This window comes from Salmo salar, chromosome 24 (genome assembly GCF_965601325.2).
Source record: "Salmo salar chromosome 24, fSalSal1, whole genome shotgun sequence".
In the NCBI taxonomy this organism is placed as follows: Eukaryota; Metazoa; Chordata; class Actinopteri; order Salmoniformes; family Salmonidae; genus Salmo; species Salmo salar.
Genome location: NC_138314.1, coordinates 15,832,220 through 15,848,164, shown reverse-complemented (window position 1 = coordinate 15,848,164; position 15,945 = coordinate 15,832,220). Strand labels below are relative to the sequence as shown.

At 42.2% G+C, this 15,945-nt stretch overlaps 1 protein-coding gene across 1 annotated transcript in view; it reads right to left on the bottom strand.

Annotated features, from left to right (window-relative positions):
• Window positions 1-2,559: 2,559 nt before the first annotated feature.
• LOC106585049 (septin-2) overlaps window positions 2,560-15,945 on the bottom strand; it is a 53,471-nt gene continuing 40,085 nt past the window's right edge. Inside the window, exons 8-12 of the mRNA XM_014170804.3 lie at window positions 14,747-14,848; window positions 13,852-13,997; window positions 10,951-11,034; window positions 10,652-10,709; window positions 2,560-3,012 (exon numbers count right to left, since the gene is read on the bottom strand). Of these exons, the coding sequence (XP_014026279.1) occupies window positions 2,947-3,012; window positions 10,652-10,709; window positions 10,951-11,034; window positions 13,852-13,997; window positions 14,747-14,848 (456 nt within the window). The 3' untranslated portion in view covers window positions 2,560-2,946. The remainder of the gene's footprint in view (window positions 3,013-10,651; window positions 10,710-10,950; window positions 11,035-13,851; window positions 13,998-14,746; window positions 14,849-15,945) is intronic.

Below are 15,945 nucleotides of genomic sequence, written 5' to 3'. Positions count from 1 at the left end.
GTTGCAATATCGTGCAGAACCCGCCCTCCTCGTATGTGGTACCCAATCGTGGATGGAGAGGTTTCCTAGGATCTTACTGTCCATATCATCAATATTGTATGCAGCTTCTATAATTAATGCTGTTCAAACTTCTCACTCATATGTTCGAAATCTTAATTGTTCAACATCTAGACGTGCACCAAGTGTAAGGGAATAAGACTGTGTCATGCTTCCTATCCACGCATCGTTCTGTGAAATCAGCTTTTCACCATTTAGCAACACTGCTACACCAACTTCCACAGCAGCTTCTTATCTAGTGTTTTCAATTTGATAGAGGTCTATAAGGCCTGACAACTTGAAACCTCAGTCTCCATTCAATCCCATTGCCTTTGTTTTTCTACATGGCCACTCAAATGCACATCATCATACCTATGACCTGTAAACAAAGCACTCTGACAACAAGTGTGTTTCTATGGAAACTGTATTTCTGAAAATAGAGTACAAAAGTTGAGACACTACTAAAAAAATGTTTCAAGCACAGTTAGGTTAATTGCGGTGTTTCCCAAATTAAATCCTAGGGACCTTAAGGAGTACACGTTTTGGTGTTTGCCCTAGCACTACACAGCTGATTCAAATAATTAAAGCTTGATGAGTTGATTATTTGAATCAGCTGTGTAGTGCTAGGGCAAACAACTAAATATGCACCCCTTGGGGTCCCCAGGACCAAGTTTGGGAAACGCTGGGTTAATGCCTCCAGGGTTCAAAGATACAAATCTATTGATCAACTCGGCAGAAAGAGACAAGTTACATAGACAATGACACACTGACTGACGATAGCACTCTTAAACACGAATGACACATTGCTGAACACAGAGAGGAGTTAGTGTGTTCACTGTATAACAGTCAGCAGCCTAGAGTGGGCTGGCAGACATGGTGAATCAGAATATAGTTAGGAATTCAGAAAATGGAATTGTGTTCAATACTGTATGTTCCATGGAGCTAGCCAATATCAGAAGATATCAGTATGTCTGTGCATACAGTAAATCATTGTGATAAAATGAAGACCCCCTTTAGGAAAACCCAAAAGAACATGACCAAATAAACAAAAACACATATCTACACTAAGACTGCTCATAATGTAATGTAACTATTAAAGACAAAGGGTGATGTAAGGTTTGGTAGTGCTAGTCTTAGGCGATAAAAACAGTATATTAACCAACACAAGGTTGTGCATGGTTTGAAAACACTTGAATTAACATGATCACTTAACAAGCATTTCATCAGTTGCATCTCGAATGCACCAACATTTATTCTAGACAGTACGTCCACCCACATGATACATACATATTTTAGCTATCAAGTCACTTCAGAGCATTCCTCAAACACGAGGGAAAATATTCCCTGTATAATGACGACACAACCAACAGCCTTCTGCTGTTGATACTTGAGTTATAAGATTACATGGTGAGGAATTCAGCCCAGTAAAACCTCGTCTGAGGAGACTGACCCAGAGAGACCAAGGCAAACCGTCTCCATCAGTGGAGGCTGGTGGGAGGAGCTATAGGAGGATGGGCTCATTGTAATGGCTGGAATGGAATAAATGGAACATTATCAAACACATCAAACATATGGAAACCACATTTGACTTCGTTCCATTTATCCCATTCCTCCATTCCAGCCATTACAATGAGCCCGTCCCCCTATAGTTCCTCCCACCAGCCTCCACTGGTCTCCATCCAATACAACAGAGGCACAGACAAAGTTATGTTACATAAATCTTTCATAATATAGACCAAATGTGATATAAAGTTTAAAATAAAAAGTGAGACTGTGGGATACTTCCACACAAGCCTGTATTACCCTTATATATTATTACCCTTAGTTATTTTCCATGTGTTGTGCTGTTGAACATAGACTACAGCGCCACCAGAGCGACACTATTATTACTACACCTACAGCTCGGACCATTGCAAATGGTAAAAACACAACATCTAGCTCTCAACAAACCTACCCTTAAAGGGGCAATCAGCAGTTGCTACCGCCATTTTGGGACTTATAAATTAATGATATGTACCTATTGATTCTTGAAGAATATAACTTATAAAAGCCTCATGAGCAAAGCACAACGGTCATACCCAGAAACCAAAATATAATTTTTTTGACTCCAATGTTTGTAAACAAAGTAAATGTAAACAAACACTGTATAGCCTAAAAACATGGTTAAAACTATCATTTTGATATAATGGATGGTCAGTCCTTGCATCCATAGCTCTGTCTTTGAATTTGAGTGGTTACATTTCTCCAGTCCTTCCCCCCAGCTTTTAACCGTAACAACAGTGGGGTTCAAAGCTTTGCTATTGTTTCAACTGTTTCAACTGCTGATAGCCACTTTAAGATACTCAGAACATTCCGCAAACATTCTGTAAACACTGAAGTCTTGTTGTTGTCTAACCAATGAAATATTAGTACTGTTAGCAATGCAAGATCTACACTGTACATGAGACAGAATACTAGTACGGATGAAAACACATGGACATCATCTTTAGTCACCTATTGGGAGAACATGGAATTACTGTCTTTACAGTATGCCTTAACATTATATCATAACCCATATCATAACATTACACAATAAAGGATAACACTCCAGACAAACATACCTTAGTATGAAACGTGTTACAGCGTGAGTAACAGTTCCCAAAACAATACTGAGACTTGCAGATCAGTGGATCTCAGTACCATGGTGAAATAGAGGCCAAATTGAAGATTTTATCATTACAATTATGTTAGAGAGGGGAACATCCAATTGGGTGGTTGATTGCTTGATTGATTGACTGACACACTGAGAGATAGGGAGTGATGTGTGTGTCCAGCAGTACGTCCATGATGGAGATGCAGACGCACAGGGGGTTGAGGGTTGGGGGGCTCCTCTCATCTCTTCCCCCACTCCCTCTTTCAATCCCTCTATTTTCACTCGTCTCCCTTCATCTTCATCTGCGCCTGCATCTGGGAAATCATCTGCTGCATACGCCTCAGCTACAGAGAGAAGAGAAGGAAACAGACAGAAAGAGGGAAAGAGATAGTTGAGTAAAACAAATACCAGAGGCTATCAGCCATTCCAAACATGACAAGTTGTATCCATTGTAAAAAGATAATACAATGAGCCACCTAACTTTTTGAGAGCCTTAATGAACATTTTATTTTTTACACAATAGAAAATATATCCATCTAGTGTCGTGGATAGGACTTCAAGTGGACCATTTGACTTCACCGAATTGGGGTAAAATGGACTCCAACTCATTTTCACACTTGGGTAGGGGCGTGTGACTGAATAATAGATTTACATATTTACTTTAATATTTAAAACTACATCAAACCAGGTTTGTACTCTATAGAACTCTGTGTGTTGCAAACTGAAGGAATGCGATCAAACGTTAACACTTTGCTAAACTGATCTGGTATTCAAAGCTGCTTTTCTACAGGAATGTGGGTCTGTGACTCTGCTTAAAGGGTTACATCCCCAATTTGGTACTAGTGTTAAAAACTACACCACTACAAGTGCAAACACTTTAAGGGTCTTCAGAATTCAGCAAACAACGTACCAATCTCTAAAGAATATTTTTCTGTTTGACTGAAAACCTTTTTCTTAACATCAGTTATTGAACATAAACCTTGAACACATAGTGTAGCTTCTTGCTAGCTGAATACCAGTGCTCTCAGAACCACATTGTGGAGTTGATAACATTATTTGAAGGTGCTGTATGGGTGAGATGAGAATCTACTGTTCCATATGGGGTATCATGTGGACAGTGTGTTGAAAGCAGAGCCACTACCATTTATGCATTATACTTTGTACTTATTGTATTCAGATTGTTTTTATGCACTTTACTAACAGATGTATTTCACTTGATTGTGATTTAGACTGAACTTTACTTTATGGTAACTTCCCCCCCCTTGCGGTGATTTGCCTCCTACATTATCCTATTTTAAATTTATAATTGGACAGAATAAACAACCCCAAATTAGTTTGTGTCCTGTGCTGGGTTTACTTTCGCCAGGCTACATATACAGTTGAAGTCGGAAGTTTACATACACTTAGGTTGGAGTCATTAAAGCTAGTTTTTCAACCACTTCACTAATTTCTTGTTAACAAACTATAGTTTTGGCAAGTTGGTTAGGACATCTACTTTGTGCATGACACAAGTAATTTTTCCAACAATTGTTTACAGACAGATTATTTCACTTATAATTCACAGTATCACAATTCCAGTGGATCAAAAGTTTACATACACTAAATTGACTGTGCCTTTAAACAGCTTGGAAAATTCCAGAAAATGATGTCATGGCTTTAGAAGCTTCTGATAGGCTAATTGACATCATTTGAGTCAATTGGAGGTGTACCTATGGATGTATTTCAAGGCCTACCTTCAAACCCAGTGCCTCTTTGCTTGACATCATGGCAAAATCAAAAGAAATCAGGCAAGACCTCAGAAAAAAATTGTAGACCTCCATAAGTCTGGTTCATTCTTGGGAGCAATTTCCAAATGCCTGAAGGTACCACGTTCATCTGTACAAACAATAGTACTCAAGTATAAACAGCATGGGACCACACAGCCGTCATTGGGGCGGCAGCGTAGCCTAGTGGTTAGAGCGTCGGACTAGTAACCGAAAGGTTGCAAGTTCGAATCCCCGAGCTGACAAAGTACAAATCTGTCGTTCTGCCCCTGAACAAGGCAGTTAACCCATCATAGGCCATCATTGAAAATAAGAATTTCTTCTTAACTGACTTGCCTAGTTAAATAAAGGTAAAATAAAAATACTGCTCAGTAAGGAGGTGTGTTCTGTCTCCTAGAGATGAATGTATTTTGGTGGGCAAATCAATCCCACAACAACAGCAAAGGACCTTGTGAAGATTCTGGAGGAAACTGGTACAAAAGTATCTATAGCCACAGTAAAACGAGTCCTATGTCGACATAACCTGAAAGGCCGCTCAGCAAGGAAGAAGCCACTGCTCCAAAACCGCCATAAAAAAGCCAGACTACGGTTTGCAACTGCACATGGGGACAAAGATTGTACTTTTTGGAGAAATGTCCTCTGGTCTGATGAAACAAAAATAGAATTGTTTGGCCTTAATGACCATCGCTATGTTTGGAGGAAAAAGGGGCAGGCTTGCAAGCCGAAGAACACCATCCCAACCGTGAAGCACGGGGGTGGCAGCATCATGCACTTCACAAAATAGATGGCGTCATGAGGAAGGACAATTATGTGGATATATTGAAGCAACATCTCAAGACATCAGTCAGGAAGTTAAAGCTTGGTGGCAAATGGGTCTTCCAAATGAACAATGACCCCAAGCATACATCCAAAGTTGTGGCAAAATGGCTTAAGGACAACAAAGTCAAGGTATTGGAGTGGCCATCAAAAAGCCCTGACCTCAATCCTATAGAAAATTTGTGGGCAGAACTGAAAAAGCGTGTGCGAGCAAGGAGGCCTACAAACCTGACTCAGTTACACCAGCTCTGTCAGGAGGAATGGGCCAAAATTCACCCAACTTATTGTGGGAAGCTTGTGGAAGGCTACCTGAAACATTTGACCCAAGTTAAACAATTTAAAGGCAATGCTACCAAATACTAATTGAGTGTATGTAAACTTCTGACCCAGTGGGAATGTGATGAAAGAAATAAAAGCTGAAATAAATAATTTTCTCTACTATTATTCTGACATTTCACATTCTTAAAATAAAGTGGTGATCCTAACTGACCTAAGACAGGGAATTTCTACTAGGATTAAATGTCAGGAATTGTGAAAAACTGAGTTTAAATGTATTTGGCTAAGGTGTATGTAAACTTCCGACTTCAACTGTATGCTATCTTGGGTAAATAAATGAAACTAGCTCCAGTAAGCTAATCTTTATTAGTGTGAACTGTATTACTGTACTGTATTGTATTATATGGTCTGGAATTACGCACATCGTTCAAACCATGATAAAGCATGGCGAGAAAATGCGATTCTGGTGCAGTCTACATAGTTACAAGTATAGGCTAGCTAAATAGATTTTAATTTTGAAATATAATAGGGCCTATTTGTATAATTAGTAGGCTGACGCATATATACCTTTCATAATATTTCCCCTAATGTTATTAGCCTACTTCCGCTTTTTCAGTCTATTGTTGTTCCTTCCTTGCTTTCAAAAGTTAAATGAAATATGTTTTGTTGTCCTTATCTTCATCATTTTAATGATGTCCTTGAATAATATAGGACTAGAATTTAGATGCAGAAGGCTTTCACTTCTATTCACGAAGATTGAATGGTTATGGGTCTGAATAAATAAATAACTGCTATAGTCTACCGCCATCGCGCATTCACTCTTCTTTCAATGAGTTCTATTGGCTGCTGTATTTAACATTCAGCAAACAAGAGCTTGTGTCCCTATTTGAATAGTCTATTGGTATAAGAAATGCAAAAAAAATCATGTCCAGCAAGCTAATCTACTCTAGCTTATTATGAAGCTTATTATGCATAACCAATCATGAATTAACTAAATATAAGGCTAATACTGCATTGAATAGGCTAGCACATCTATATGTAGGGCTATATATCAATCTAGAACATGATTATCTATTTTGGATGCAATTTGAATGGAGTTGATGGAGAGAGAGAAAGACTGCAAGAGAGTGCACTGATTTAAAGATATTTGAGTGATAGGCTGTTTAAAAACTCTGCAGCTGCAATAAAACATTTTATAATCTTTACAATTAAAAAAATAAGGTGACCCACAAAAGCCAAATGGAGATGTGTAAATGAAACGCGTATTCGGTCTTTATATTAATGTAGCATAGGCTATACTGCAGCAAATGCAGGGGTACCTGTCATAAGACAAAAAGTTACCATGATGCAATGATAGGTCTACATGCATTGTGAACTGCGCTCCATACTGAGATGGGTCTGTCCCCACCCTGAGCGTTGGTTCATCATGCAGAGGCTGTAGATAAGCCAGATTTAGACATCGCATGTAATTTAACAGTGCCATTTTACGCCATGCTGTTCATATAAATAATTTATTACACTGCTCAAAAAAATAAAGGGAACACTTAAACAACACTCCAAGTCAATCACACTTCTGTGAAATCAAACTGTCCACTTAGGAAGCAACACTGATTGACAATACATTTCACATGCTGTTGTGCAAATGGAATAGACAACAGGTGGGAATTATAGGCAATTAGCAAGACACCCCCAATAAAGGAGTGGTTCTGCAGGTGGTGACCATAGACCACTTCTCAGTTCCTATGCTTCCTGGCTGATGTTTTGGTCACTTTTGAATGCTGGCGGTGCTTTCATTCTAGTGGTAGCATGAGACGAAGTCTACAACCCACACAAGTGGCTCAGGTAGTGCAGCTCATCCAGGATGGCGCATCAATGCGAGCTGTGGCAAGAAGGTTTGCTGTGTCTGTCAGCATAGTGTCCAGAGCATGGAGGCGCTACCAGGAGACAGGCCAGTACATCAGGAGACGTGGAGGAGGCCGTAGGAGGGCAACAACCCAGCAGCAGGACCGCTACCTCTGCCTTTGTGCAAGGAAGAGCAGGAGGAGCACTGCCAGAGCCCTGCAGCAGGCCACAAATGTGCATGTGTCTGCTCAAACGGTCAGAAACAGACTCCATGAGGGTGGTATGAGGGCCCGACGTCCACAGGTGGGGGTTGTGCTTACAGCCCAACACCGTGCAGGACGTTTGGCATTTGCCAGAGAACACCAAGATTGGCAAATTCGCCACTGGCGCCCTGTGCTCTTCACAGATGAAAGCAGGTTCACACTGAGCACGTGACAGACGTGACAGAGTCTGGAGACGCCGTGGAGAACGTTCTGCTGCCTGCAACATCCTCCAGCATGACCGGTTTGGCGGTGGGTCAGTCATGGTGTGGGGTGGCATTTCTTTGGGGGGCAGCACAGCACTCCATGTGCTCGCCAGAGGTAGCCTGACTGCCATTAGGTACCGAGATGAGATCCTCAGACCCCTTGTGAGACCATATGCTGGTGCGGTTGGCCCTGGGTTCCTCCTAATGCAAGACAATGCTAGACCTCATGTGGCTGGAGTGTCAGCAGTTCCTGCAAGAGGAAGGCATTGATGCTATGGACTGGCCCGCCCGTTCCCCAGACCTGAATCCAATTGAGCACATCTGGGACATCATGTCTCGCTCCATCCACCAACGCCACGTTGCACCACAGACTGTCCAGGAGTTGGCGGATGCTTTAGTCCAGGTCTGGGAGGAGATCCCTCAGGAGACCATCCGCCACCTCATCAGGAGCATGTCCAGGCGTTGTAGGGAGGTCATACAGGCACGTGGAGGCCACACACACTACTGAGCCTCATTTTGACTTGTTTTAAGGACATTACATCAAAGTTGGATCAGCCTGTAGTGTGGTTTTCCACTTTAATTTTGAGTGTGACTCCAAATCCAGACCTCCATGGGTTGATAAATTGGATTTCCATTGATTATTTTTGTGTGATTTTGTTGTCAGCACATTCAACTATGTAAAGAAACAAGTATTTAATAAGATTATTTCATTCATTCAGATCTAGGATGTGTTATTTTAGTGTTCCCTTTATTTTTTTGAGCAGTGTATAATTTACCGGTTTCTCACAGTTATTTATCCTGGGAAAGGGGAGTGGTTTTGGTCCGCAAATCCCAGTAACCGGGTTCCCGCAATTCAGCTCTGTACAAAACCTATCTGATCTTACATAAGGACACAGCCCCCACCAGCAGCACAGCCAGTGTACACCCTGTATACAATATCCTATACATCGCCTGGCCTGGCTTATTCCCACCACTTAACTGGACAGTAAGTCAGATATTATGTCATATCCTGCGCAGACATGTTAACTAACACCTTTAACTGTACCCCACCCTGTTCTCTCTATACATCGCCATGGGAATACAAACAGGCCAATCAGAGGCAATCAGGAAGAAGAGGGTAATTTATTATTTTCTTACAAATCACTGCCTCCACAGTTTAGAATGTAAACAATGTAAACCAAGATGGCCAAAAAGGGTATAAGCCAGGTTCGGTCCCGGCAAAATAATAGTGGAGGACGTCATACCGGTAAAACATCTGCTTATCACAATAATTCAAACGAAATGCCAAGAAAACTGTAGGCTATTACAACATTATTTATCATTACCGCATGTCAGAGGCATAAAACATTTACGAATGGTCTTGAAAATAGGTGGTATACGCTCCAAAATGCAATGTGGTTCAATGCGAACACTGAAATTTTGCCAAGGCAGAGATCAGTGGCCGACACCGAGACACGCGCAGACAGCAGTGGACACTGATTGACAATAGCTGAATGTCATTACACTTTGTGGTGTTTTGTGTAACAGATCTCTCTTTCCATTCACCAAGTTTGGAGGCTGGAAATATGTTGCGAGTGGATGAACGTGCTCAGGTAGCCTAGTAAAGGAGAGTGGAGTAAATTGAGCCAAAGGGGTAAGTTGAATCACCCTTGTTTCTACGAAACCATACACAAAATGTATAATTTGACCAAATATTTAAGTAGAGGTCATCATTTCACGGAGTCTGTGAACGAAGAAACCACATGGAAGAAGTGGTAAGCAAGTTAGGTCCAAAAAACAGATTTTTACCAAGTCAAATTAATGTATTGTGTTAGAGTTTTCATGATGCTTGTATCTAAACCAAAGTAGATCATTTTTAGATTGTTCTATATATCAGTTGGGGTCTCTATAATCTTCAATATGAGGTCATAAATCTAGCATGAAAGTGCATCCTTGTAGCTGTGTGTGCTACTATAGTCAAAATGTTTGCCTTGGGGTAAGTTGAGCCAATGACTATGGGGTAAGTTGAGGCAATGGCAAGTTGAGTAAATTGAAGTGTGTTCTTCCTGGGCATAATGCATGGCATTATCTCTGGGATATGAAGTAAAAACAGGACCTGTGTTTAAAAAAGTACAAAGTGTTAGGTGTTAAGCCTGTTTAAAATATGCTTAAAATGGTTAAAAGACAAAAAAGCGATTGTGATTGTGTTGAATTTTGCTTGTAAATTAAGATAGACATGGTTTTAAAAAGGTAGAGGTAATATTTTATTCAGTACATACATTTGTAGGCGGCTTAACGTACCCTGTCCCGTGGCTCAACTTACCCCATTCATTTATTACCTAAAACCTAGTTAACCCTATGAGAGCATCCTAGGACCTAGTTAACCCAATGAGAGCATCCTAGGACCTAGTTAACCCAATGAGAGCATCCTAGGACCTAGTTAACCCTATGAGAGCATCCTAGGACCTAGTTAACCCTATGAGAGGATCCTAGGACGTAGTTAACCCTATGAGAGCACCCGAGGACCTAGTTAACCCTATGAAAGCATCCTAGGACCTAGTTAACCCAATGAGAGCATCCTAGGACCTAGTTAACCCTATGAGAGCATCCTAGGACCTAGTTAACCCTATGAGAGGATCCTAGGACGTAGTTAACCCTATGAGAGCATCCGAGGACCTAGTTAACCCTATGAAAGCATCCTAGGACCTAGTTAACCCTATGATAGCATCCTAGGAGCTAGTTAACCCTATGAGAGCATCCTAGGACCTAGTTAACCCTATGAGAGCATCCTAGGACCTAGTTAACCCTATGAGAGCAACCAGTGCTGCAGTAGCTACTCACCTCAGCCTCCTTCTGCAGGAGAATCTGGTCTTTGTCCATCATATCCTCCTCCACAGCTCTGTAGGGAATGTTTAAGGGAACATATTAACTACTGTAATATGTTAGAGTAGTCTCAGCACAGACAGACAAACAGACAGACAGACAGACAGACAGACAGACAGACAGACAGACAGACAGACAGACAGACAGACAGACAGACAGACAGACAGACAGACAGACAGACAGACAGACAGACAGACAGACAGAGTGTGAGAGAGTGTGAGAGAGAGAGAGAGAAACACTGCAGATAGGAGACTGACCTGCCAGGTCTCTTCAGTCTCTCTGAACGGAAGTTCTCGTAGTGCAGGTCCTGAGTGACCTCCTGGAGGTCCTGCATGTGGGTGCTGGAAACACACACAACCATCACACATTTCAATATCACAATTTGGCTTGTGCAAACCCCCATAAAACTGAGCAACAGATGGACAGACTTGAAGTTCTCTGTTCAACCACTAAGTGGCAGTATAGTAATACATATCCAACAGAAGTATGCGATAAGAGCATGCATAGATTACTTTTACATTTACTCCAAATCAGGGGTACGCCAAATAAAAATGTGATTCGCATTTTTTTCTTTCTTCACATTTTCAAACATTTATATTTTCCAACGGGGCTATACATTTGGGTGAGTTTTTTTTTCTCGCCTGAGTTGCCTCGTTTCACTGCCAAAAATAAAATTCAACCATCTAGTGTTCAGTGAAAGAACAACACAATGTCAAATACAGGTAGCCTAGTCAAATAATTAACATCCAATCACATTAACCGTTACTCTCTTACGGGAATTCCACTAATGGTCCGTGTGTAGCCAAACGTAGCTGCTGCTCATTCCGTTTGCTCTCAAATTGATGAATTGTTAAAACAAAGTGTGTCCATAGAGACACATACCAGCTCTACTGGTAGTACTGCTACTACCAGCAGTACTACACCTGCACACGACACAAGTTGTTCTGCTTCCACGAGATCATCCAATGCTAGCATCAGTAATTCTACATTTGTTGTTAGCCCAGCTAGCGCACTGACAGTTGTGAATCTGATGCAGCCGAAGAGCTGCTTCCCTTACCCGGGAAAGCACCGAACAACCAACAGGGACGTTGGACCATCGAAAAGGCGCAAATATGATGAGAACTACATTGATTTGGGGTTCACTTCTATTGGGAGTAGTGCCTTTCCACAGGCACAGTGTGTTATATGTGCAAAAGTACTGTCTCACAACTCGATGAAACCTTCACTCTTGTGCAGACATTTAGAAACAAAACATGCCAAGTTGAAAAATAAGCCACTGGAGTTTTTGGAGCGAGAATTAAGACGACTTTCAAGTAGTAAGACATGTATAAAAGCAACAGATACCATTAATAAGCAGGGGCTAGAAGCGTCTTATATGGTGAGCTACCGAGTGGTTAGGACAGGCAAGCCACATACTATTGTGGAGGACTTAATTGTTCCTGCTGCCGCAGATATGGCTGGGACAATGCTGGGGGAAAAGGCCAAAATAACTATACAGACAATGCCTCCATCAAACAACACTGTTTCACGACGTATCAGTGACATGGCAGGAGATGTTTTGAAACAATTACTGCTTCGCATACAAGCCAGTGAATTCTATGCGATACAGCTGGATGAGTCAACAGATGTGGCGGGCCTGGCACAGCTCCTGGTATATGTCCGTTACGTTTATGGGGGGTCAATTAAGGAAAACATCTTCTTCTGGAAACCAGGAGAGGATATTTTTAAAGTACTGGACAGCTTTGTGACATCAAATGGACTTTGGTGGTCAAGATGTGTTGGTTTCTGTACTGATGGCGCAAAAGCCATGACAGGGAGACATAGTGGAGTGGTAACGCGCGTGCAAGCAGTTGCTCCCGACGCCACTTTGGTACACTGCAACATCCACCGAGAGGCTCTTGTTGGCAAGGGAATGACTGACAGCTTGAAAGACGGTTTGGACACTACAGTGAAAATGGCTAACTTTGTTAAAACAAGGCCCCTGAACTCTTGTGTATTTTCTGCACTATGCAATGATACGGGCAGCGACCATGTAACGCTTTTACAACATACAGAAGTGCCAAGGTATTGACAAGTTCTTTTTAATTGAGAGAGGAGCTTAAAGTTTTCTTTACTGACCATCATTTTCACTTGTCTGACCACTTGCATGATGACGAGTTTCTCACACGACTGGCCTATCTGGGTGATGTTTTTTCTTGCCTGAATGATCTGAATCTAGGATTACAGGGACTCTCCGCAACTATATTCAATGTGCGGGATAAAATTTAGGCTATGATTAAGAAGTTGGAGCTCTTCTCTGTCTGCATTAACAAGGACAACACACAGGTCTTTTCATCACTGTATGATTTCTTGTGTGCAAATGAACTCAAGCTTATGGAACAATGTCAAATGTGATATAGCGAAGCACCTGAGTGAGCTGGGTGCTCAATTACGCAGGTACTTTCCCCAAATGGATGACACAAAAAACTGGATTCGTTATCCCTTTCATGCCCTGCCTCCAGTCCACCTACCGATATCTGAACAAGAGAGCCTCATCGAAATTGCAAGAAGTGGTTCTGTGAAAATGTAATTTCATCAGAAGCCACTGCCAGATTTCTGGATTGGGCTGCGCTCAGAGTACCCTGCCTTGGCAAATTGCGCTGTTAAGACACTGATGCCCTTTTCAACCACGTACCTATGTGAAAGGGGATTCCCGACCCCCACTAGCATGAAAACTAAGTACAGGTACAGACTGTGTGGAAAATGATTTAAGACTGAGACTCTCCCCAATACAACCCAAAATTGCAGAGTTATGTGCATCCTTTCAAGCACACCCTTCTCATTAACCTGTGGTGAGTTATTCACAATTTTCGATTAACAAATATGGTTTTATATGTAAGATGGTTAAATAAAGAGCAAAATGATTGATTATTATTATATTATGATTTATGCCCTGGTCCTATAAGAGCTCTTTGTCACTTCCCACGAGTCCGATTGTGACAAAAACTCACACTCATTCTTATGTTTAATAAATGTATCGTATAGTGTGTGTGTGGGGCAGGCTTACAATGATGGCAAAAAACAACATTTGAGAGTGCGCTGACCCTGGTGCTAGAGGGGTACGCAGCTGGAGGTTGAATGTTTGAAGGGGTACGCATTGCGTTGTCGTGGTGACTTACACAAGCATGGTGCGTAGTTTGAGGAAGTCGTTGTGCTCAGGGTTCTCCACCTCTACGACCCCCCAGGGGTAGAGACGACCTCTGATCTTCTTTCCTTTCACCTCAATAAGCTGGTTTGAACCAATCACAGAAAACGGAATGCTCGCCTGAGAGAGGGAGACAGAGGGGGAGGAGTAGAGAGACATGGATGCAAGGGTATGGAAGACAAGGGGATAGAAAGAGGAGACAGAGTGGGAGGAATGTGAAAACAGAGGGATGCAGAAATAGAGGGGTCAGGGAAGGAGAGATAGGTGGAGAAGAGAATAGGAGAATGATGGTTATTGAAGATGAGTGGAATCTACTAGAGCAGGGGTGTCCAACTCATTCCATGGAGGGCCTAGTGTCTGCTACTTTTAGATTTTTCCTTTCAATTAAGACCTCGACAACCAGGTGAGGGGAGTTCTTTGCTAATCAGTGACCTTAATTCATCAATCAAGTACAAGGGAGGAGCAAAAACCCACAGACACTCGGCACTCCATGGAATGAGTTTGACACGTGTACGTACTAGAATAAGGAAAAATGACAGGATTGTTCACGTTTGACAAAAAGCCCATTCAAAAGATCAATGGGTCAGTTTCAATAGTATGATTCTCACCCATTCTAAAACCCAGTGGTTAAGAGAAAAATGACATAACAGTGGTTCTATGTCACTCCCAGTCCCATTCAGTAATGGTGTTTCTCCCTGAGTTTCTTTCTCTTAGTTGGTGTTAGTTTTTTACGTCCCAAATGGCACCCTATTCCCTTTATAGTGCAGTACTTTGTTTTGACTAGGGCCCTTAGAACTCTGGTCAAAAGTAGTGCATTATATATGGACTAGTGTGCCATTTGGGACGCAAACTTCCTGTGTGTGTCGTACCTTCAGTATTCGTGTCTGCTCCTTGAACTCCTCATCCTCATCTGAGTCAGCGTCTGGCAGTTGGTAGATCCTGATGCCATGCTCTGCAATCTCATCCAGGATCTGCCAATACAGCAACACACAAGATCAATACAGAGTCTCAACCCCGCCGTGACCTTCTGACCTCTCACACTTCCTCAGGTCAATCCTCATCTGCTTCCCAGAGGAATAAGTTGTCCTTAGGTGTTGATCTAAGGTCAGTGTTGCAATCTGTGCCTAAGGGCAACCTGTACCCGGAGGCCGGAGCCACCCCCCAGCCCAGCTGCAATCCCTCTCATCTGAACCAGGCAGTTTTGGATGGCTGTCATGTTGGGCTGAGAGACAATCAATCCCACAGTAGGACAAGAACATGCTCCCTCTGCAACATAATGAAACTGTCACTGCTGTCTGTTAGTCAGGCCTCTCCTCCCTCTGTGTCACTGTTTCAGACATGGCCCAGCCTCCATGACAGGAGTGGGATTCTGGACACGCCATTTCTCTCTCCCTCTTATTACTTCTAGTTTTACCCACTTACCCCGGGGGAGCGGGGGGGTGTCTAACAGAGTCATAAGAAAAGTTCTCCCCCCTCCTTTCTTCAACCCCCAGCGGTGAAGCAACAACACAAAGGCCTTTCTTCACTAGTATCTAGGGGACAGATGGAAATATTTATTATTTTATAAATCAAAAGGTGTATTCTCTGTTTTCTCAAGAGCAAAATTGAATTAACAATGCACGAGTGTTGCATGAAGTGTTGTTTTCCTGACATTTTTGGGGACTTTCATGTAATCTATAAAGGACAGTATGGAGAGAGGCAGGAGTCCAGGATGTGAGAGCACATTTTTCCTATAGAGCAGGCCACTGTTCCAGCTCCTGTTATGGCTGTGGGTTGTTTTCTCAGCGCGCTCAGAGCAGAGTGTGTGTGATAGGGTCTGTGTGGGGAGTGGAGGGTATTGTTAAGGACCACATCTGAAAGCAAACAGACTTATGGGACCCGGAGGAGAGCGTGGCACAGGACCAGACCTTCTCCCCATCGCACACACATGCAAGTTCCCACACAGAACGGACAAGTATCAGTTTGGTGGGATAGGACTGGGAGTTTTGAGGAACATGACACAGAGGGGTAAAAAAAAGGATTAGACACAACAGCAGGAAAAAAGTAACAAACAAACCTGGTTATGTAA